The sequence below is a fragment of the Phycodurus eques genome, chromosome 17 (genome assembly GCF_024500275.1).
Source record: "Phycodurus eques isolate BA_2022a chromosome 17, UOR_Pequ_1.1, whole genome shotgun sequence".
NCBI classification, from domain to species: Eukaryota; Metazoa; Chordata; class Actinopteri; order Syngnathiformes; family Syngnathidae; genus Phycodurus; species Phycodurus eques.
Window position 1 is genome coordinate 14,906,122 of NC_084541.1, and position 21,727 is coordinate 14,927,848.

Below are 21,727 nucleotides of genomic sequence, written 5' to 3' on the forward strand. Positions count from 1 at the left end.
GTGTCGGAAATGGCGTATTTTAAATGGCATAAACTCGTACGAGTCTCCTCCTTCCGCAACTTCAAAACAAAACAAGGTGGTTCTTGCGCAAGCTATATTAAAATAATAATAATAATACAATTTAACACAAAATGGTGGGAATGTTAAAAAAACAATTTAGATGAATACAACTTTTATTTTAAAGTAAAATAAATACATATAAATAAATAAATATATGCTGAATGAAATAAGAAAAAGAGAAGGACAAAGCAAGTTGTCTAACACAAATATTTAATCCAAGTTTGTGTGTCGGTCCAAGAGGGTAAATAAATCCAGGTGAAGTAGGAAGAAAAAGGGGTGTGTCCAAGGAAGTGCTTGCCTAATCCAGAATTATCCTGTGACTCAACCGTGACCAGAGAAAGAATAATCTGTCAGATGCAAAATAAACGCACAGGAACACGGTCCGTTGCATCGTATGTGATTAAAAAAACGGGAAAAAAAAAACAATCATCCAATTCTTGTTCTTTTGCCTGTGTTTGGCCCGCAATTGACAAACATGGCGCTCATGAGGTCAGGCTGGCTTTGGAGACAGAGTGAGTACATACATCAGGTGTTCATGATAACAGACCGAGTGTTGCTTATTATTGGGATGATCGACTGTGTTTCCCGGCGTCTAGCTTCTGTGTTGAAGCGCTGGAAGTTGAACTGGTGTGACCTCTGGGTGGACGGCAGTCTTTGCTGCTACAAGAGTGACAGCCGGCGAGAGCTGGAGCAACGCGTCAACCTCAAGCTCACGTGCATAGATGTGCGCTGCGGCCTAGAATGTCGAGGTAAAGCACTCATTTATTCGTCTCCTGTGGCAGCTTAGTGTTAAAAATGTTATTTGGGGGTCGGGTGGGCTTGATCTTAGGGGTGACGCCTCCTGAAACCAACCCCCAGGAGAACGTCATTGTCGTGCAGCTCAAGGGCGGCTCAACGATGAACCTGTGCGCCAACAGCGAGGACGAGTCCATGTAAGTGTCGTGGACTTAATCGCAAAGCCCGTTTCACCTCTGTTGCGAACCAAAAAAGCAGCACCTATTGAAAATGTCTCTCAGATGAAAAACCCCCAACAACTATTAACTGTAAAGCTCTCCAGCCTGAGAGTTCAAACAAGGACACAAAAGAGTTAACTAATATGCTCCTTTGAACTCTGTTGCTAACCAAAACAGCAGCACACATCAAACATGAAAGCAGCCCCTCAGATGAAAAACAAACAAAAACTATCAACGGTAAAGCTCTCCTGCGCAAGAGTTCAAACAAGGACATAAAAGAGTCCAGGTATTACTGTAACTGTAAAGCTCTCAAACACCAACATAAAATTATTCGCTAACCAAAACAGCGGCACCTACTGAAAAAGGATTAAAGTATAGCATTTTAACACATTTCGTACAAGTGCTCCCTGCATGCATTAACTCATTCACTACAAGCCCTTCCAGTTAGGATGAATATTTGACTTCTATAGCCGTCAATGAGCTTACATGGTGTCATAATTGCACACATATACACACAAACCTGCTAAATAGACATGGCATCTGTAAAGCTGAAGTTTAATAAATCATAAGTGGGGGGAAAAAACAGGTATTAACTGTAATTGTCTCACACTGGTGCTCAAAGATGGACATGAAAGTATTAACTGCCAAGCTCATTTGAACTCTGTCGCAAACCAAAACAGGAGCGCCCACCCAAACACAATCTCTCAGGTGGATTTAAAGTGTGAGGTCTTAACGCATGTTGTAAATGAGGTGCCTGCCCAGTATTTAACAGAATGCCGATTTGCCTTGTGGCAGACTCATCGACATGTTGCCCCGCAAAACAATTTCTCGGGTTCTCCTTCCTGTTCCTGCCCGAGCTATTTTCTCGGTAGAGTTAATAGAGAAGGCAATGACAAAAACAACCACCCACTAAGACTTCACCGGACATGAAAAAGAACAAACGCCGCCATCGCCTTCCATTGTGTTGTTCCCTTCTTTCAGCGCGTGGAAACTAACCATGCTGGAGACCAGGAGGAACTCGGTGAGATCCACGTCCTTATTAGGTTCGTTATTTGGGGGCTATAAAATGTCTGATTCGAGACCATGTTTTCTCACCCCTAGGTGTTCATGTACGACCCCTATGATGATTCCTATCAGGCCATACCCCTCAGCCACTATCACACGGTTTACGTGACGCCTGGAGCAGGACCAGGTACAGTCTGCTGTGTGCAAAAGAGCTTAAAGTGAGAACTTGTAGTTTGAGAGATTTTGGTTGATGAATCCGAACACCAAAAATAGCATGTTGCTCAATTTGTGATTTTGAATATCATGCAAGCATGTGTTTGGTGAAGTGTCTGTCTTGATGTGACACACCTTGACTGAAACAAGCTTTTTAACGCTTATCACGGTCTCCAGCCATGTTTACTTTGAACTCAAACGCTTTGAGGTCAGGCCTCAGAAGTTCCGATTTCCCCACTTCCAAGCAGTCTGAAATGCAGCATCAAAGCCCAGTTTTGCCCATCAATGTGCTTATTTCTTCTTCATGCTGTCATTTTTTCCTCAGGCACCCACCAGGTGATTGTTCAGAGGGACCCGTTTGACGGGGTGTTTGACCACCTAGCCATGGGATTACTGGCAGGTACAGCGGCGGGAGTGGCCATGCGGTCCTTCCTCTGGACACCCATGTTCTTCTGCTGAGACGGATTTAATGCCGCACCTTTAGCCTAACAATTCAGGATTCAGTTCACACGTTCAGCTGCTATTTTGGTTGGTGTTCATGTGCAATTTGGCTTTACAGTATTACACAAATAGTAACTGCAGCTGTGTCAACTCTTCACTCTTCTGGCTTGTATTTAAAGTATAGAATATGAACCACAAGGTCTAAAGTGCTTTTTTTTTTTTTTGTGATTATGTCAAAAACATTTTTGAGATAAGGTTGCTCAGAACGCAACCCTGCAAATGTCTTAGACCACTACTAGATGTTTTAGCAATGCTATCAAGACCATATAGAACTTACTCAGGAAAGGGCAGAGCTCCACAAGGCTGAACTGATGAAAGGATTCGTGGAGAACTGAGTCAGTTTACCAGATTCCACACATTCAGTAGTGCCCGCTGGAAAGATAAAATTAGCCGACACTAGTTTCACCTGTCGACACGAAATTGGGTGGACATGTCTATCATAACACGACGGACGAAAAAGTCTCAAGGTCACAGACAGAGTCAGACATTTTGTTTTATCGAGCAGCCATTTTAGGCAAATTCTCTGGCTCGTATTTTGAGGAATTTCAACTACGGAATTCGCCCAAATGATCCTCGAATTCACCCAAATGATCCCCAATCAGACATAAGTATGCTTGTCAGTTGGGCATGGCATCAGACAATTGCCTGTGCATCGCTACTTGTAGCTTTTTTCTTTATTTTTCTAGTTAGCAAGCTACCTCGTGGTTTGTCCCATGACGAATCTGGGGGACTGCCTAAAATTGATCAGGAAGGAGGCCATTTCTGTTTATAGCAACCATTTAGAAGCAAATTCCACGGCTCGTACTTTGACAGACTCCTACTTGGGAATTTTTACAAATGAGCCCCAATTGGATGCAGGTATCTTTGGCTATGTTCACACTGCAGATCAATTCATATTTTTTGGGCCCAATGTGACATGTATCTGAGCTTTTATGTCAATGTGAACAGTACAATTCCGATTTTCTGAACATCACAAATTGTTTGACAAAACAGACACGTGCGACAAGCAAAGGCGCATTAAGGAGCAGAGGTTTTCCCACCTGCCCAAAATTGGAAATGGAAATTTGTGTTTTGGGTACACTCATGCCCCAACTGTAGCTGTCCTACAAAAGGTCATTAAACCACAAATCTCATGGTGGACTAACACTTTAGCACAGTACAGTACTGTACATTTTCAGAACCTAGAACAAGGATTAAAGTTGCAGTCTGCTTAAATCTGTATCCTATAGGATCTGTATCCTATTTTCAAACGCTAACCAAAAGACAGGGAAGGCCAATAACAAGCCAAAATCCACTTCAAAATGGCAACAACTGGTCGTATCATGCTCAGCAACTCCTTATTTGGCAAGTACAAGAACCCTAATTATTGTATGATTTCCGAAGGATTACTGATTGTCTTGACTGATTGTCTTCAGAAAAAGCAATTCTTACTCCTCTTTGCACATGACTCCTCTCGGTCCATTCGCTTTGCCGCCATCTAACCTGCCCTCCGCCCGAAGCCTGCGGATCAGTTCGTGGGGACCCTTGCCCATCAGAGCCGACGGGTGGCGGTAGGAGCCGCCCAGGCGGTCCCACAACGTGAAGTATTGGCCATAGTTGTAGTCGAAGAACAGGTGGTGGTCGGTGTGGTGCGCCGATCCATTGATGACGCCCGTCACAGCACTGGGGACGCGGTAGTCGCCGTCATGGATGGAGATGGTCCAGATGTTGACGAAGACGTACAGGGCCAAGTAGAGCACCTTGTGGAGCGGGAAGAGGAACGGGTAGATGTGGTACGGGAGCCCCTGCATGAAGCCGTCTACTGGGTGGAAGGCGTGACTAGCAAACGGCGTCGGGATCTTCCACACGTGATGCGGTTTGTGAAAGAGCTGTGGTCAAGGAAAGACAGCAACACGGTTTCGTTAGGATGTCTAAAGTTTCACGAGAAGTTAATAGTTCAAACCAAACTTCCTTGACTAATTTACAAGTTAAACATGGAGTGAGCGGTTCAAACCAAACTTCCTTGACAAACAAATTAAAGCAACTTCCTTCAAAAACATACCAGTTCATACCAGCATTAGGCCCTCGATTCGGCAGGTATTTGAATACTTTAGGTCCTTGATCGGTCAATTTGTATTATGGTGGCCTGTCTCAGCAATTAACAACTTGGGCAAAATTAACTGCCCCCCCCCAGCTAGTGAAATACATTATACCTCAATTACTTCCAAAAAAGATACACAGACACACACACACTTCAGGATGGAGCAATTTTACATGACGGACATAACTCTTAAACATTGTAATGGCGATCCTTTTGAATTGCAATGTTTTAAGACACCAAACCTGGAACGGATAGTAGTAAAAAACATAAAGTACGAACGGCTGCGATTGCACTCACCTTGTAAATTAGTTTATGATGTAGGAAGCGATGTATCCAATAAATGCACATGTCGGTGAAAAGCAGGAAGGAGATCATACTCAGGAAGAGCCCAGTCCACCCTGCAAGCGCACGAGAGCCGTCAGTGCTGATGAACACAGAAAGATTCAACCCAGGAACAACGTACCCAACGGAGAGTCGTGGACATTGTCGTACACTTTGCTGTATCCTCGAACTTCGGCGAAGAACAAGGCGACGGTGGGAATGCTGATCCACGGCAGAGAGGTCAATGCATATTTGATCTCCCTCTGAACCTGATTCTGAGGTAGGAAATTGTTTGTTTTAACCCTGACGTTAAATGTCTACTTGATGATCACTGTAGACACATTACAGTGAATGAACTGCACACGATCAGAAACTGAGGTCCCGGATGTGTCAAATTCTGTCCATAAAAGTCAATCAATTGACATCAACTCCCTGGCAACTAGTATGAAGGGTACAAAAGCAGAACCTGAGGGTTTGTGACCCTCAGGTTCAAAAAAAGGTCCAAAGGATTCATTATTGGACTCCAAGGTAACTAACATTTCCATGTTCATTCCATGTGCCTCCAATCTGAAAAAGTCAAAAGAGTCATCTAGTAGACCAAAGGGGTAATTATTTGACTCCAAGGTAACTGTTTGTACCTTTACCAGGTGCAATCCCAATGTTTCCAATCTGTAAAAATCAAGAGTCGTCTAGTGAACTAAAGGGCTAATTACTGGACTCCAAGGTAATTGTTTGTGTCTTTTCCAGGTTCAGGAAGGTTCGGGTATGTTCCAAAGCTCTAAAAGTCAAGAATCAAGGATATCTGCCACCAGTGATAAACAATTATAGCAGTAAAGGTACAGTCTAGTATTACCGAGGGCTAATATTTTACTCCAAGGTAACTGGTTGTCAAAAAAAAAACCCTCAAGGATATCGAAACAGGACATCTGAGGGTACCATAAACTGTTACAGAACTCCCAGGTAACTTGTCTGTACTGTCTCCAGGTCCAAAAAAGATACATGTATCCATGTATGGGTTTGACACCTGTGCCCTAATGGAACAATGTTATGGACTCCAAAGGTAACATTGAACCTCGGTCAGAAAGTACAGGTACATTCCTAAGTATCTCAATGGTACAAAAAGGTCAATCAACTGTACCTGTTAATAGATATATGTAAGTGCAGTACCTCTAAGAATTGCGGATGTTTCATGAGGTCGTGGTCAAAGATGAAGTAGTAGCTGAGGGACCCCAGGCTTAAGTAGAGGGCCGCCGCCCCGAGGTTGGTCACCACCAACAGGCTGAGGATCTGCCGCAGGGCGCCGTCCTCGGCCCACGACGCCGGGTACACGTACGGCGTGAAGACGTAGTGGTCGGCCACATTCAACACAAGATCCATGGCTGAACCTATATGGACAAATATGTATATCAACAGTAAATGTATGTGCATAGGTAGAGTGGTGTGTATCTGTTTTTTTACTTGAGTATTTATTTTTATGATGACTTTTTACTTTTACGCCATACATTTGAAAACATACTTGAACTTTTTACTCGTTGCTTCTCAAAATAGGGTTACTTCTACTTAAGTCAGTACTTTTGCCACTGTCTAGGTAGGTACATTTGGATGTTACGTATGGACTGCCCATATTTACCATTGAAAAACAACAACAATAACAAAAGATGCATTTTATTATTAGTCAATTGGATTGTCTTGTATTTTCTAGCATTGGACACAATATAACAAACCCATATTTAGCGTTACATATTGTTATTAAAAAGAATTACGTCTTAAAAGTGTCATTTGCCAAGTTTATTTCGTTTATGATTAGTTAAATTTGTATCAAACTAGCACAGATTATTTGAATATTTTAAGTATTTGTCACACCTATGTTGACCCAATTCTTCCAAAAAACTGTAACAATCGTCTACTGTGTCTCCGCACACAAAAGTATACATTAACAAGCAAAAAATACGATAAAAGCATGTATGAATATTTTAGTAACATGAAATTGTAGTTATAATACGGTTACCTGGTCGCGGTTACTCTTTTCAGGACAGGAACATTGTTGAAAGGTACAGCGCCGAGCTATACACAGACAGTAACCAATCACTGAGGAGTGCTGAGTGATGTCATCCAACGGCCATCCAATCAACGCCCGGTTTCTTTGTCACGTCATCTGTGTTGTCCGTTGCCATTGGCCAGTTGGGCGATCTGCTCATTGCACAAGTTTTCCGCGGTGCCCCTTTGCCTTTACTGGAATGAGCTCAAACGCCCCTCAAAAAATGTTGCCCAAAAGTCACCTTAAACACTGTAATTGGACGCTTTGCGTGAAAGAGGGCCCATACAGGTACACGATCCCGATGTGCTCATCTTTTTTTTCTCGTCAAAGGGGCGGTAAAAACGGGATCATCGTCCACCAGCATGAGCCTCCTAAAAAACGGAACATCCTTCACAAACCTAATGATTTAAGCTTTGCCTGGGTTAAAACCCAAACATATCGCACGGTAGAGCATTAATTTATACATGGACCCAGGGGTTTCCGTCCTCCACGAAATTCGGCGTCATTTAATACCTCCTACTAGTTGATTTATTGTGTGTATTTGTCGCATTTTCTCAGCAGCTTCCAATACACATGCGCAGAAAAAATAAATAAATCATAAAATAAAATGATCCACAAGGCGTCGCCATTGCTCCAGGTAGAGCAATGTTGCTCTGGAACTCTAAGAACAAAATGTCACCATGGGGGTCATCACGATGACGTCATCACAAAGCTTATTAGCCATATGACTGTGATGTAGAGCCATATCCCCCTTTTCTGGCCGTCATCATGGCTAAACATGACTGTGGGCTAGAGTCATTTTGCTGTGGCGATACCAACCTCACAAATCATCGTAGTGATACGACTATGTACAAGAGCGACAACCGTCGGGATCTCGACCAAAGATTCGATTAAGTGGGGACAATAAGCGAGTCAGCGGCAATGTGGCACTGAACCAAGCCAAATGGAAAGGAAAATGGATCCCATAGAGGACACTTACTCCCTAAAGCAAAACGTGCAACTCCTACAGTATCAGACGGAGAAGTTCAGACAGTTGTGGACAAAGGGGAGTGAGTGTTTCGAAGAGCTCAAGCATTACTACGTCCAGCTCAATGAGGAGTGGCAAACCCAGTGGGTGAACCGGGAGGACAGCATAGCATCCTACGTGAGACACCTGGAGTTGGACTACATCAAATTGTTAGAGGAATACGCCAAACTGTACAACACACGGGAGGCCAATGAGAGGATTTTACTGAAAACCAACGCTGACTTACACAAGTGTAATGTAGAGCTCAAGCAATACCACATGCAACTCAATGAAGTGTGGCAAACCCGCTGGATTAAACGGGAGAAAAGCGTAGCCTCCCAAGTGAGCTATCTGGAGGCAGACAATAGAATACTGGTGATGGAAAAAGCAGAGGTGTCCCACCGGATGAAGGCCAACGAGAAAATGTTCTTGAAAACCAAGGCCGAACTGTACAAAACTAGCTTAGAGCTGGAGAAATTAAAAGCTTCCAAAGACTCTCTGTCACTGGAAATGTCTGAAAAGGAGGTGAACTGGAGAGGAGAGAAAGACAAACTGCTCATAGAACGACAGGAATTTCTAGAAAACGTCAAGCAATTTGAGCACTTGATCCTGCGTGTGGTATGTGTATGTTAGGATGCCATTTTGATTTCACACACTTACCAGTACACCGGGTATAAAAGTCTACACACCCTTGTTCAAATGCCAGGTTTTTGTGACATAAAAAAAAATGACGCCATCGATCCGTTTTCCGTACCGCTTATCCTCACGAGGGTCGAGGGTGTGCTGGCGCCTGTCTCAGCTGACTTTGGGCAAGAGGCGGGGAACACCTTGAACTGGTCACCAGCCAATCGCTGGGCACATATAGACAAACAACCATTTGCACTCACATTCACACCTATGGACAATTTAGAGTCTTCAATCAACCTACCATGCATGTTTTTGGAACGTGGGAGGACACCGGAGTACCCGGAGGAAACCCACGCAAACTCCACACGGGGATTTGAACCCGGGTCCTCAGAACTGTGAGGCAGATGTGCTAACCAGTCATCCATCGTGCCGCCAGATAAAACTCAACTGGGAAAAAAAAAGAAGCTCTTCGAGAGGGGAATTAAAAATAAACAACTGAGATCATGTGGTTGCACAAGTGTGCACACCCTCTTAAACTGGGCATGTGGCTGTGCTTAGAATTAACTTATCACATTCAAACTCATGTTAAATGGGAGTCAGCATACAACTGACAGCATTTTAAGTGCCTCTGATTAACCCCAAATAATGTTCAGATGTTCTATTAGGCTTTTACTGACATTTTTGTAGTCACCTCTTAGAGCGCAAGCCTTCGTCAGCAGCGAGCTTCAACATTATTAGAGGGATCTCATTATTCAAAAGTATCAGTCTGGAGAAGGGTACAAAATAATTTCCAAAGCATTAAATATACTATGGAACACAATGAAGACATATACTATGGAACACAATGAAGACAGTCGTCATCGAATGGAAATGTGAGATTACTAAGAACTGGACATCCCTCCAAAATTGATGAAAAGACGAAATGAAAACTGGCCAGGGTGGCTGCCGAGAGTTCGACAGCAATATTAAAGGCGCTGCAGGAATTTCTGGCAAGTACTGGCTGTTTAGTACATGTCACAACAATCTCCCGTCTTTTTCATGTGTCTGGGCTGTGGGGTAGTTCTGGTTGGACTGGATTGCGCAGTGTGCGGCAGGCCTTTCCTGCGTAAACACAATAATGCTCATCACCTAAAGAACATCATACCTACAGCGAAGCATGGTGGTAGCAACATTGTGCTTTTGGGCTATTTCTCTTAAGCTGAAACTGGGACCTTAGTCAAGGTGTAGGGAATTTTGAACACTTCCAAATATCAGTCAGTTAGCACAAAACCTTCAGGCGTCTGCTCAATATACAGTAATTTAAAAAATATTTGGAAAATAATTTAATAAAATAGTTAATTAGAGGCACTTAAAATGGTGGCGGGTGTGGTGATTCCCATTTAACATGAGTTTGAACGTGATTGGTTATTTCTGAACACAGCAACACCCCCACTCCCCAGTTATAAGAGGGTGTGCACACCTGTGCAACCATTACTCAGTTATTTTTACTTACCCTCTTCAAAAGATTTTTCAATTGAATTGTACATGTTATAGGTAACATTAAAGGGAAAGTTTGCTGTCTAAAAGAAAAACACTGCCAGATATCTTAAAACGATGACCTGACAGTACAATATTATTTAAATGATCTTTAAAAAAAAAATCATTATCTGGCCCATCTAATTTCTCTAATTTAATTTAAATTATTATTTTACAACTGCACATGGCACACCAAGAATAGCCAATCAGACTGTAGAGACAGGAGCTGTGACTGAACATTCTTTTCTGTCATGCTTACTAGCCTCGCGGGGCCATAGCAGCCTCATGCAAAAGGAGACTATTGTAGTGTCTTGGCTGGATTATTTAACTCCAGTTAGCAACACAAGAAAATAAATAAATAAATAAAATAAAATTTAAAAAAGTAAAAAATTGGACAGCTCCTCTCTACTTCAAATCGAGGGTAAACCTATATAACGGTGGTGTGCTATACATGGACGGCTGCATATTGCTGGGCTTGGAAAACAACTGGCACTGACGTACGAACGACCAGTAACGTCATTGTTCTCACTGGGTCGTCTGGTAAGTTGATCACCTTTCTTATATTTTTTATTGATTGTACATTCCAAAATATACAACATCAAACTAGTAACATTTCATGTTTGGTACGCGCAATAGTGAGCTGTGTGCATTTCTTTTGGCAGCGATGTGAAGGGTTGGGGTTGTGGAGTGAGTGAGGCTACATTAAATTCTCGCTAGCAGTTTGAAAACTGCATACTCCTTTAATGGTGGTCTAATTTTTTTTTACAACACAAAAATCTGGCATTCGTGTAGGCGCGTGTAGACTTTTTAAATCCACTGTATGCTTGACAATAGGCAATGTGCCTGACTCTCCGACTGTCTCTTCAGGAGATTGCTGTCAGAACAATGGAGGAATGGACAAAGCTGAAAAAGGGGGACAAAAGAGCCAACAATGAGGACCAAGACTGTGTCATGCAGCAGGAGGAAGTAAGGGAAGGAGGCGATGACAAGCTAGAAGAGACAGACAACAGCAATAGCAAGGCCAGTTATGAAGGGGACAAGCAAGAGGTCAATGAGGAGGACGTAGAGGAGAAAGAGGAAGGGTACAGGGCGGTAACCATGGCCATGGACGGAGTAGAACAGAGTGGTGAGGAGGAAGAAGTGAGTGGCATGGACGAAGAGAGTAACGAGGATGAGAGTGACGAGGAAGCGGAGGGTTATGAGGAGGAAGAGAATGAGGGAGAGCAGGAGTGCGAAGGCGATGATGGAGAGTGGGAAGACTGTGACGACGACGAGTGGGAAGACTGTGATGATGAGGAAGAGGAGGAGTACCAGGAGGATGAAGAGGAGGAACAAGAGGAGGAGGGCGAAGATGGTGACCGGGAGGAAGGGGACGAGGGTGACCAAGAAGAAGATGGGGGAGAAGAGGATGACCAAGAGGATGGGGAAGAGGACAAGGGAGAGGAAGGGGAAGATGGTGACCAAGAAGAAGAAGACAAGGTTGACCAAGAAGATGGAGAACAGGAAGAGGATGACTCAGAGGGGAAAGTGGAAAATACTGACCAAGAACAAAGGCAAGCAGAAGACAATGTTGACAAACCAGGTGGAGAGGATCCCAAAGAGGAGGGGGAGGAAGAGAGTGCCAAGGAGGAGGTGAAAGAAAATGATAGCCAGGGTGAGGAGTGTAACAAGGAGGGTGAAGATGGTGCCAAGGTGGAAGAAGAGCAAGATGGGAAAGAGGTTGACAAGACGGAGGAAGGGCCAAGTGAAGAGATTCCAAAGGAAGATGGGAAAGAGAGTGACACTCAGGAGGGGGGAGAGGACGAGAGTGCTAAGATAGAAGAGGGGGAGAAAGAGGAAGAAAATGAGCCAGGGGAGGGAAGTGTCACTGAGGAAAATGAGAGTGGGGAAGATGGGAAAGAGAGTGACACTCAGGAGGAGGGAGAGGACGAGAGTGCTAAGATAGAAGAGGGGGAGAAAGAGGAAGAAAATGAGCCAGGGGAGGGAAGTGTCACTGAGGAAAATGAGAGTGGGGAAGATGGGAAAGAGAGTGACACTCAGGAGGAGGGAGAGGACGAGAGTGCTAAGATAGAAGAGGGGGAGAAAGAGGAAGAAAATGAGCCAGGGGAGGGAAGTGTCACTGAGGAAAATGAGAGTGGGGAAGATGGGAAAGAGAGTGAGGAGGGTGAGAAAGAGAGTGCAAAGGAAGAGGGGGAAAGTGTCACCGGGGAGACGACAGAGGGGGAGGATGAGCTCGTGAAGGCAGATGGGGGGAGTGTCACCGAGATGAAAGAGGGTGACGAGAATACAGATGGGGAGGAGAGTGTCGAGGTAAACGAGGAGGCTGCCACAGAGGGGAAAGAGAGTGATGCGATGCAGGGGCGGGAGGAAGAGAGTATTCCTAGTGATGCCAAAGAGAGTGAGGAAGGTGACAAAGAGAGTGCGAAGGAAGCGGAGGGAGAGAGTGTAGGAGAGCATGAAAAGGCGGAGGACGGCAGTCCCAAGGAGGAAGAGGGGAGGGACAGTGCCAAAGATGAGGAGAGTGAGAGTGCAGTTGAGGAAGAAGAGAGTGTTCAAGTGGAAGAGAGTGACCAAAAGGACGAGACAAAGGAAGAGAGCGCTCAAGAAGATGGCGAAAGGGTCATTGAGGGGAAAGATGACATGGCGAAAGAAGGGGACGTGAGTGTCCAAAGGGAGGAGTCGGAGGACCAGATTGCCAAAGAAGATGGGAGTCAGAGTGTCATTGAGGGGAAACAGACCGACAAGATGGAGGAGAGTGACAAAAAGGAAGAGGCGAAGGAAGAAAGTGCCAAGACGGAAGCGGGTCTTGATAGCGAGGGCAAAGGGGGTGACACAACGGAGGAAAGCGAGACAGAGAGTGCCAAAGGAGTCGAGGAACAGAGTGTTACTGAGACCTTAAAGAGTGATACATTGGAGGAAGTCGAGCAGGGCAATTCAATGATGGAGGAGGCGAGAGACGGTTCAAAGGAAGAGAGAAGTGATAGCAGTGAGAAAATGAGTGGCAAGGTGGCAGAGGAGAGAAAGCAGGAAGAGGGAGTCGCAAAAGAGATGGAGAAAGAGGGTGAGAGAAGAGAAAGCTACTTTGAAAGAATGATCAGCCGCCTCACCAAGAAAGACAAGGAGGAGAGGCGAGAGCGGGTGAGACAAGAGGAGGAGCGAATAGAACAGGAGAAGAGAGAGCGGGGGAAGAGGGAAGAGGAGAAGAGGAGGAAAAAAGAAAGCAGGAAGGAAGAGGAGTGCAGGGAGAGGGAGGAGAGGAAATCAAGGGAAAGCAAATAGGAGAGGAATGACAAGCAAAGGAGGTCGGGTAGCACAAAGTGGAAGATAAGGAAGCGCGCTAAAGAAGGGGCATCTCAGAGGACCACTAAGTGTTACTGTCAATGATATAAAGAATTTTTCTCAAATTGACACCCCTTTGAGATACAGACACTGCAGTCCCACGTCCAGATTTCTCGCTCTGAAAGTTGGAGGCTTCTTTTGGTGATCTGTAATCACTTTCCAATCTGCCTGGAGGAGAAAAAGAAATCTAATTTGACAATGAGGTAATGAACCTGTGAAGCCATTATCTTAGATAAGCCATTTCAAAGACCGGTTGAACACTGATGGAAATTCTATTAAACATAGCTGGCTGATTTCTCTATTTGGTGTGGTGGCAGAAGGAGCCCTTTCAACTATTGGCAATTGACTTTCAACGTTCAAAGTTGCCAATGATCATTATTCCAAGGAGTGTCAAACCTTTGAGCATTACCTAATGATAGAAAGGGAACAGTCCTAGACTTTTGGCTAATAAAGCCTGATGCACAGAAGAATACCTCTTTCCAGAGTCGATGTACTTGGTCCTCTGGGCATTTGACTCAAATTACATAATCCACCACATTAGCAGGGCCCCAAGAACCAGATCTTGGTATCCTCATTACACTCAACCCCGTCTCCCATCCAATCATTCTCAACTGCTTGTCATGCTTACAGAGGACAGTTTGTCACCATCCAAAGCTCCAGATTCACTCCACCTCCGGTCAAGCAAGGCGTACCACAAGGCTCTGTACTTGGACCCCTCTTCCTCACAATCTACAAGATACCGCTTGGCTAGATTATCCGCCAACATGGGCTGACTCTTCACTCGTATACCGAGCTCTGTGTCCGCACATCAAGTCCTTAAAACCTCAAAAAACACTTCCAGACTGCGCTCGTCACTCGCTGACTTCGCTGCAAAGACCTTGGAGAGGCTCAAGTATTTCCAGACTTGTCACCTGCTCAAAGCCCTGGCAGCACATTACCACCAACCTCATGCACCTTCACTGGTTCTTAATGAAGTTCCTCATAGTTTCCGCTCACCTCCCATCATATCTAACAAACCCCCTGCATCCCAACGCCCTTGCAGTCATGTGATGCCCAACAGCCACCACCCAAATCTGGAACTTCCTTCTGAAAACCAAAATGCTGCTTTCCTTGACATTGAAATATAAACTTGTTAGTCAACCATCTGTTCACTGCAGCATACATGCAATATGAAGAATACCATTGGCATCTACAACATTTGTAACAACTCCTCAGACCCCAGGCAGTGCTGGATAGTCTCGTGTCATCTGTCAACCTATGCACAAACTCAGTTCAGAGCCAAACAACATCAGACATGATCAAACCTGGTTCGTGAGGTAGAAGAGGATGTTCTTACCCACCCTGAATTTTCTTGGCTGAAATCTTTGTTTATTGTAGCTTCAGATTCAAATGCTATCAACCTGTTTCTGCCCATAGCCAAACTGTCCAGTCTGGGGATTCCCAACTGCTGTAATGGAACCCATTATGTAAGAACTAATTCTCCTCAGAACGACTTGAAGCACAGGCACATCAGCGATCAGTGTTCAGCCCCCATCCTCTACTCACTCTTCACCAATGTCACGTTTGGTCTTAAAGTTCGCAAGATGACACAACATTGGTGCGTTATAGACAAAAAATGATTTGAGAGGTGCAAAACCTTACTGCCGGTGTCAGGTTTCTGGGCGATGAACACCCAGAAACCCTAGGATTGTGACTCTGCTGTAGTGAGGAAGACTCTTCGTTGTGTTATGCCACCTGCATTGAAACACCATGTCCAAATATCCACTAAGACCCCGCCAACCCAAACAAGGGACTATTCACACATTGCCCTCAATTTATTCTCCTAGCATTTGTTTAGCTTTTTTGTTGTTGTTGGATAAATGGACTGAATTCATAGTTGTCTTTTACTTTTACGGACATGAATAAACAATGTGAGTGAACATTAAATGTGGTTATTATACAGGAAAAGGGAGAAAGCATGAGCAAATTTAATGTTTGTGAAAGAATTTTGGGTCGTATCACGTGGCCACTCGAGCTGTTTGAACCTGAAATTACCCATCATGGCCCGGGGCTCCAAACATCAATCTTGAAATTTTGAAATGTTCAAATGGGAAGCCCCGTGTGCTGCCATGTGATATTTATCAGCTTCCTGGATGCATGTCAGCCTTTATTTGTTCCGTGCTTCCTTGTGTATTCATGACATGAATAATGCTGCGGATGCTAATCACACGGCAGACCCAAGAGCGGTCCCACAGCATCCCGCTGGAAAACCAATCATCTGCGTGGCCTCCTTAGCAGCAACCAACCCTCCCCTAGACAAGATTGCACTTGAGGAGTGCACCCTCTCCATTTTGCATAGTGCCGGACTAACCACAGGCACTGATTAGAAGCATCCTCCCCACTGATAGAAACGTTGTGTCTTGATTTTAATGAACTCCTTCGCATTAGCGTGGAACCTCTCTGCACCATGTACACTTGCCTCTACTTGCCCTCTCGTAGTGTGGGAGAGAAAACAAGTCAAAACTCCTGTGGGGGATAAAATAAATAAATGAATCAGTCAACACTTCTATCTGCAAACAGCCGGCCAGGCACACTTGAGCCAAGACAAAAATATTGACAACATGTCTGCTAGCCATCTTATTATCTCGCCCAGGGTTGCTGTTGGCAAAATAGCCGATGCTGGAGGCAACCAATGGCGGCGGTGGCGGCACAGGGGTTGCATGCTGGGGGAAAAAAGATGCCAATGTTTGCAGAGCTTAAAACCCTGACATGTTTGTGTACTGCTGTGCCATCGTCCGCCGCAGTAATGCTTTAGGGATAAAAGGCGTCACAGTAGAACATGTGCCAACGACCGATTCAGCCTGCTACATCAGTGTGGCAGCAAGAGCCACACACCGGTTGCTCTGAAGAGGAAATGCGTTCAGCAGCAACAATAACAAAAGAGGCCAAAATGGCGAAAAACAGAGCCCATAAAAAGGGTTTTCTTGCTATTTCTGGGTCCGACCAGTGCCTCTGGTTTCCCTGTACAAGTTTTAAAAGCATTCCTGGACTGAAAAGGTGGGTTTGGCATTTTGCTACTGCTGCACACCTGACAATCTCTGGGGGGGTGGGAGTGGGGGTGCTGGTGTGCCTGTGGACGCTTTCCTTCCACTCCTGGACCGAGAAGTGGGTTTAACAAACGCAAAAAAAAAAAGCATTGTGAAAATGGAAAATGCTTTGACAAAGGCGCCAAAATACAACAGATGCTAACGAGTGTTTCACCTCGCTAAATCGCTGTGGCAACAAGTGCCACACACCAGTTGCTCTGCAGACAAAATGCCCCAAAACATTGAAAGAAACGGGAGAAAATGTCATCATTAGAGGGAAATGAAACCACCAAGAATTAGAATTGATGCTGAGCATATCGCCCTGCGAGCTGGTACTCGCAAGGCGACGGATATGTTGATAAATGCGAGTGTCAAATATGTCACGCCGTGACTCAATACACTAGATGACAACTGCAGATAAGTCACCCGTGTGAATGCTGCAAGGTAGATGGCATAAATCAACTCGCATTAATGTGCAAGTGACAGTCACATCACCCAACCCCCAAATGACACACAGTAATATACTAATGCATAATAATGATATACAGTACAATGCCAGAAAGTACATGAATCAACTGTGCAGCTGTCATTTAGGAAATAAATAAGATGTTTCCTGCAAATATTGAGGTTGTACTGCAAGGCGCATTAGACCTTACTACATATTTCTTTTTCGATATATATTTAATACGGAGGATTGATTCAATGGTGAAAATGTCTTAAAATGCACTCAGTCCTATGCAATTTGCAGCGTATCCTCAACAAGAATTAAGAAGCTGTACAGAAAACGAGATAAGCGAATCCCACTGGAAATCTCGTACGTTTTTGGTGGCTACGTTTCCAAACGTAGAGGCTCTACCGAGTGGCGAAGTTGGTGAAATACAGTTTCATCAACACAAACCAAAAAATGGCACCCATTCACCCAAATTACTGGTGCGGTTGCTTTCTTGCCAACATTTTATATGCAACAGAGAATGGTGATTCATTTGTGCGCACAAATGGATGCGTCTCATCATACTCGCCGTGCTGTTTTTGGAGTATTTTATTTGCTCCAGGTTTGACAACATATTTATACTTACACTTAACAGGAGTGATTTTATTGCAAAAAAAAAAGAATTCTGACCAAGTTCTGTCTGCCCATTGGCCGGCTCAACTAACAAGTGGAACTAACAAAAGCATTTATTCAATCATTTTCCATACCGCTGGCGGCCGTGCTGGAGCTTATGCCAACTGACTCCGGGCGAGAGGCGGCCTACGCCCTGAACTGGTCGCCGGCCAATCGCAGGGCACATAGAAACAAACAACCATTCACACTCACATTCATGCAGTTTAGAGTCGGCGATTAACCTACCATACACGTTTTTGGGATGTGGGAGGAAACCGGACAAAACCCACGCAGGCACGGGGAGAACATGCAAACTCGACACAGACGAGGCCGCAATTTGAACCCGGGTCCTCAGAACCGTGAGGCAGATGTGCTAACCGGTTGGCCAACAAAAGCAATCGGAATTTAAAGAACGGTAAGGGAGTAGTTTTCCTCCAAGCTGCCTACAAAATCAGTTGCAGCGCTTGTATTTCCCCCCCCCCCCCCCTCATATGAAAGCACCATTAAAAGAGAAAGTCAAACCGGCGAGAGGTCAGCGGGCTAAGATTAGCATGATAAACACTATCTGACTAACAGAAGACAGGCCAAAGGGACAATTTCAGTTCAGAGCTGCTCTCTGCCTTATTGCACTTTATGTCTTTCAGCGGCTGCCTCCAACTGCTTGTTGCAGTCCCAGCGCTTCACCGTGGTTCTTATCACTGCGGCGCAGTTGTAGCAGCTTGCCGTAAAAAAAAAAAAAAAAAGAACAAAATGTAAGAAGAAAAAAAACAACAACAACTCAAGACTGCAATAAACAAAGCAGACAGACAAATAGAATAGGCCCAAATCATGTTGCAATTTTTGGGGGAGGAAAACACGCCGACGCATCACAGGAAAAGGAGATACACTTTTTATATAATACACAAAATGCTAAAGTATTGTAAAATGGAAGAAAATTGGCAGCGACAACAGCTTCCAGTATTCTTAAAGACATTCCCCAATGGAGTCATGTTGGCTCACCACCGTCTCTGTTCCAGCTCATCCCAAAGTTGTCTGATGGGCTTCTTCTTAGCTCGAATCCTCCCAATGTGTCTATGGGGACCTTGTTTTGTGCACTTGGAAGAGAAAAAGGCCTTCCCAAAAGTTGGAAGCACCCAGTTGCCTTGCAAAGGTGAAGAATTCCGGTGTGACAAAGGCTGTCTCGTTCAACCCAGCTTGATCACCTGAGAGCTTTCTTTCCATGTTGAGGTTTACAGATTCATTCAGCAAATAAATTGCAGTAAATCAATTACAAGGATACATTAAATCATGCAGAATTGGAGAGAGGGTACAAATGTTTGGAACGATATCAGTTGTTACTTTACACCGTCATTTGTTCAGGAACTAACTACACGAGAAGCCAACATTTTGTGAGATAACCTTGAAGTGAAAACACCCGAATAAAATAAGCCCTCTCAGAAGAACCTCTATTTTCTTTTTTTTTAAGAGGACGTGTAGCAGAAATGCCCTCCAGGGCAAAAGGTGAGAGGCCAGCCATTATTTGAAGCTGTTAGAATATTTTTTCCTCCTTGGCATCTCACGTGTTGCTTTCACTGCATTGAAATTGGAGGCCAGCCGAGGTGGCATCAGACATCTCAACAAAGCGAGCGTGAGGTGCACAGAGGTCCCACATGCAAGATGTGGAAAAACTCAATCGAAAGGTGTATCTTATTCAGCAGTCGCCATGGACACTTTGCTAACAAACAAGCTATCTGAGGCGCCCCCCCCCCCAAAAAAAGGTGCAAGTGCGGTTCAAGGGCTGTTTACCCATCCGTGGCATCAAAAACAAGACTGAAATTCAAATGGAAGTTTGACGAGACGACCTACAGACAGCCGTCCATATAATGTCCTCTGATGCCATTCCTCCATTACTCTTCACCTTGTTTTTTTTTTCCCTGAGATTTGACTCACACTTTAAAGCAAGACCTACGTTTCCGCATCAGTGCACCCGTCACTCTCCATCTGTCCAAATCGCAACGTCTGGTCATGAGGCTTTAGCTAAAGGGCGCAACGTTTCAGGTTGTTTTGCTTGCAGAATGTTTCCTGCGACGATCTTAAAATCTGGTCATTTAAAGGTGACATTGAATTGAATTGAATTAAAATGCAACGTTAACTCCTTAATACAGTAAAACCCTGCCTATTTGCGGTTCGCTCTTCACAATTCACCTATTTACCGTTTTGTTGTACAAGTTTCTGTTTTTCTTAATAAGAAACTGCACTTAATAATATTGTACGGTGTTTTAACTTTTTTTCTGGTCAAAGTACCAAATTAGCCTGTTTTGAGGGGGCGGTCCTTTGTCATGCAAACGACCTGACCTAACTGCCAACGCTAACCCTTCGTTACCATACCAACCAGTGGTGGAGTTAGGGGTGGCTACTTGGAGAGCTCCCCCAGACTAAAAAAAAAAAAAAGAAAACCACAAAGACGACAATGCAAATAAAGTGTAGGATGTAGGACATGCCGCGGAACGTGATCGCAATGAATGGACCTTGATGTTCTTTCTCTGTCCCCAATCTCTTTTCATTTACCGGCAGCAGTTGGAGGAGATTCTGCTTATCATTAATCAGCAAGACAAATGAATTCCCACCAGCGTAAGGCGAGAGGAAACCAGAGTAGAAGGAGAAAGGGACAGGGCGGGGCCTATAAATCAAGTGTGCTTTGATTAATGCACCTTGCTATATAGAGGATGTGGCGAAAAGGATCAATCAGCTTGATATTCAGGATTCTCACCGCCCAACTGCCAATAACGTGGCTCCTTCGTCCCCGAAATGGTCATGAAAGGCCAGTCAAAGTTCCCCCCCCCCCCCCCCCCCCACACAATTAATAACAAGCATATTTAATGTGATGTTCCATGAAATAATAATAATTTTAAAAAACTATACATGATGGATTCCAAATATTGTTATTCTTAATTATGGAATGGTGCAGAACAGAAGAACCCAAAAATGTCAGTTATTTTGTCACTACCGGCTTCACGTTGTTGTTGTAGTACACTTGTTTGCCATATGAGGGCACTCGACTTCATCGAGAGAGTTTGATTTGTGCCAATTTACTCCCAGAACATTGAAGTATTTTTTTCCCCATTGAAAACAAAGCAGAGAGAAAGGTTATACAGTCCAGTTTATGTAGGCATACCAACACAACAATATGAATTTAAGAGTAGGCATACAGAATGTATGCCAATGATAACAATGGAATGAATCATTTACATTTCTTTCAGAAGATCATTTCATAGAAATATCAAAATATATACATTGTTCACGACCCATAGTGATGTAAATATTTATTTGACAAGACGCAACTGTTTCGACATCGGTGAATGAAAACTACATTTTTATGATCACGCAAAAGCCTACATTCTGACCCTCACGCAAATGTTCAATCTAATTTCTAACGAGGGCTCTCAAAGTTAAAATGTTAACGCATGATTAATCCCAAAAATATCGCATGTATTAACTCAGATTTCTGACCATTTACTGAACACGCACACGGCAGTGCAAAGGTGAGTGAGGAGACTCCAACCTGTTTTGCCAGCCCCTAAACCCTAAACCCAGCCACTAACGCTTTAATCCTAACCCTGACTCCTTACCCCTAACCCGTATCCCGAACCTAAACCCCTAGTGCTAAACCTTTCTCCTAACTCTTAAACCCTCACTCCTGACCCTAAACCTAGCGCCTAGATCCGGACCCCGAACTCCCAAACCCTAATTCCTACCCCTCTATTGTCACCGTTCACTTTTAAATACTAGCCCTAACCCTAAACCGGAACTCTACTCCCTTACGGTACATTTACACGATGTTCCTGGCGACCACGGCAATCACATTTTCAGGGCCACTCGGGTCAAAACGGGATAGATATGACACAACCTGGGGAAACGGGATG

At 44.3% G+C, this 21,727-nt stretch overlaps 3 protein-coding genes across 4 annotated transcripts; 2 read left to right on the plus strand and 1 right to left on the minus strand.

Moving 5' to 3' along the window:
- Window positions 1–253: 253 nt before the first annotated feature.
- Window positions 254–7,241, minus strand: LOC133416198 (lathosterol oxidase-like). Its single transcript, XM_061702948.1, has 5 exons — window positions 7,142–7,241; window positions 6,301–6,518; window positions 5,276–5,408; window positions 5,110–5,210; window positions 254–4,600 (listed from the first exon to the last, which is right to left on the minus strand). Exons 2-5 carry the CDS (start codon window positions 6,508–6,510, stop codon window positions 4,160–4,162), a joined length of 885 nt encoding a protein of 294 aa, XP_061558932.1. The 5' UTR covers window positions 6,511–6,518; window positions 7,142–7,241; the 3' UTR covers window positions 254–4,159.
- On the plus strand, window positions 366–2,870 carry plekhb1 (pleckstrin homology domain containing B1). Of its 2 annotated transcripts, XM_061702951.1 has the most exons (6): window positions 366–572; window positions 657–809; window positions 890–992; window positions 1,995–2,034; window positions 2,115–2,205; window positions 2,557–2,870. In XM_061702951.1, exons 1-6 carry the CDS (start codon window positions 536–538, stop codon window positions 2,688–2,690), a joined length of 558 nt encoding a protein of 185 aa, XP_061558935.1. In that variant the 5' UTR covers window positions 366–535; the 3' UTR covers window positions 2,691–2,870. The 2 variants fall into 2 exon arrangements, with proteins under 2 accessions (XP_061558935.1, XP_061558934.1); XM_061702950.1 differs by lacking the exon at window positions 366–572 and having other exon boundaries at window positions 596–809.
- A 4,016-nt stretch (window positions 7,242–11,257) lies between the features above and the next one.
- Window positions 11,258–13,752, plus strand: LOC133416373 (uncharacterized). Its single transcript, XM_061703225.1, has one exon. It carries the CDS (start codon window positions 11,271–11,273, stop codon window positions 13,596–13,598), a length of 2,328 nt encoding a protein of 775 aa, XP_061559209.1. The 5' UTR covers window positions 11,258–11,270; the 3' UTR covers window positions 13,599–13,752.
- The last annotated feature ends 7,975 nt before the right edge of the window (window positions 13,753–21,727 follow it).

Excerpts from the sequence above, each read along its gene's own strand:
- plekhb1 (XM_061702950.1), top strand. The coding sequence starts at position 596 with ATGATAACAGACCGAGTGTTGCTTATTATTGGGATGATCGACTGTGTT. Across the intron at positions 810-889 it reads CTGCGGCCTAGAATGTCGAG|GGGTGACGCCTCCTGAAACC; the intron begins GTAAAGCACTCA and ends GCTTGATCTTAG. Across the intron at positions 2,035-2,114 it reads TGGAGACCAGGAGGAACTCG|GTGTTCATGTACGACCCCTA; the intron begins GTGAGATCCACG and ends TCTCACCCCTAG.
- LOC133416198 (XM_061702948.1), bottom strand. The coding sequence starts at position 6,510 with ATGGATCTTGTGTTGAATGTGGCCGACCACTACGTCTTCACGCCGTAC. Across the intron at positions 5,211-5,275 it reads TGTCCACGACTCTCCGTTGG|GGTGGACTGGGCTCTTCCTG; the intron begins GTACGTTGTTCC and ends GTGCGCTTGCAG. Across the intron at positions 4,601-5,109 it reads ATCATAAACTAATTTACAAG|CTCTTTCACAAACCGCATCA; the intron begins GTGAGTGCAATC and ends CCTTGACCACAG.
- LOC133416373 (XM_061703225.1), top strand. The coding sequence starts at position 11,271 with ATGCAGCAGGAGGAAGTAAGGGAAGGAGGCGATGACAAGCTAGAAGAG.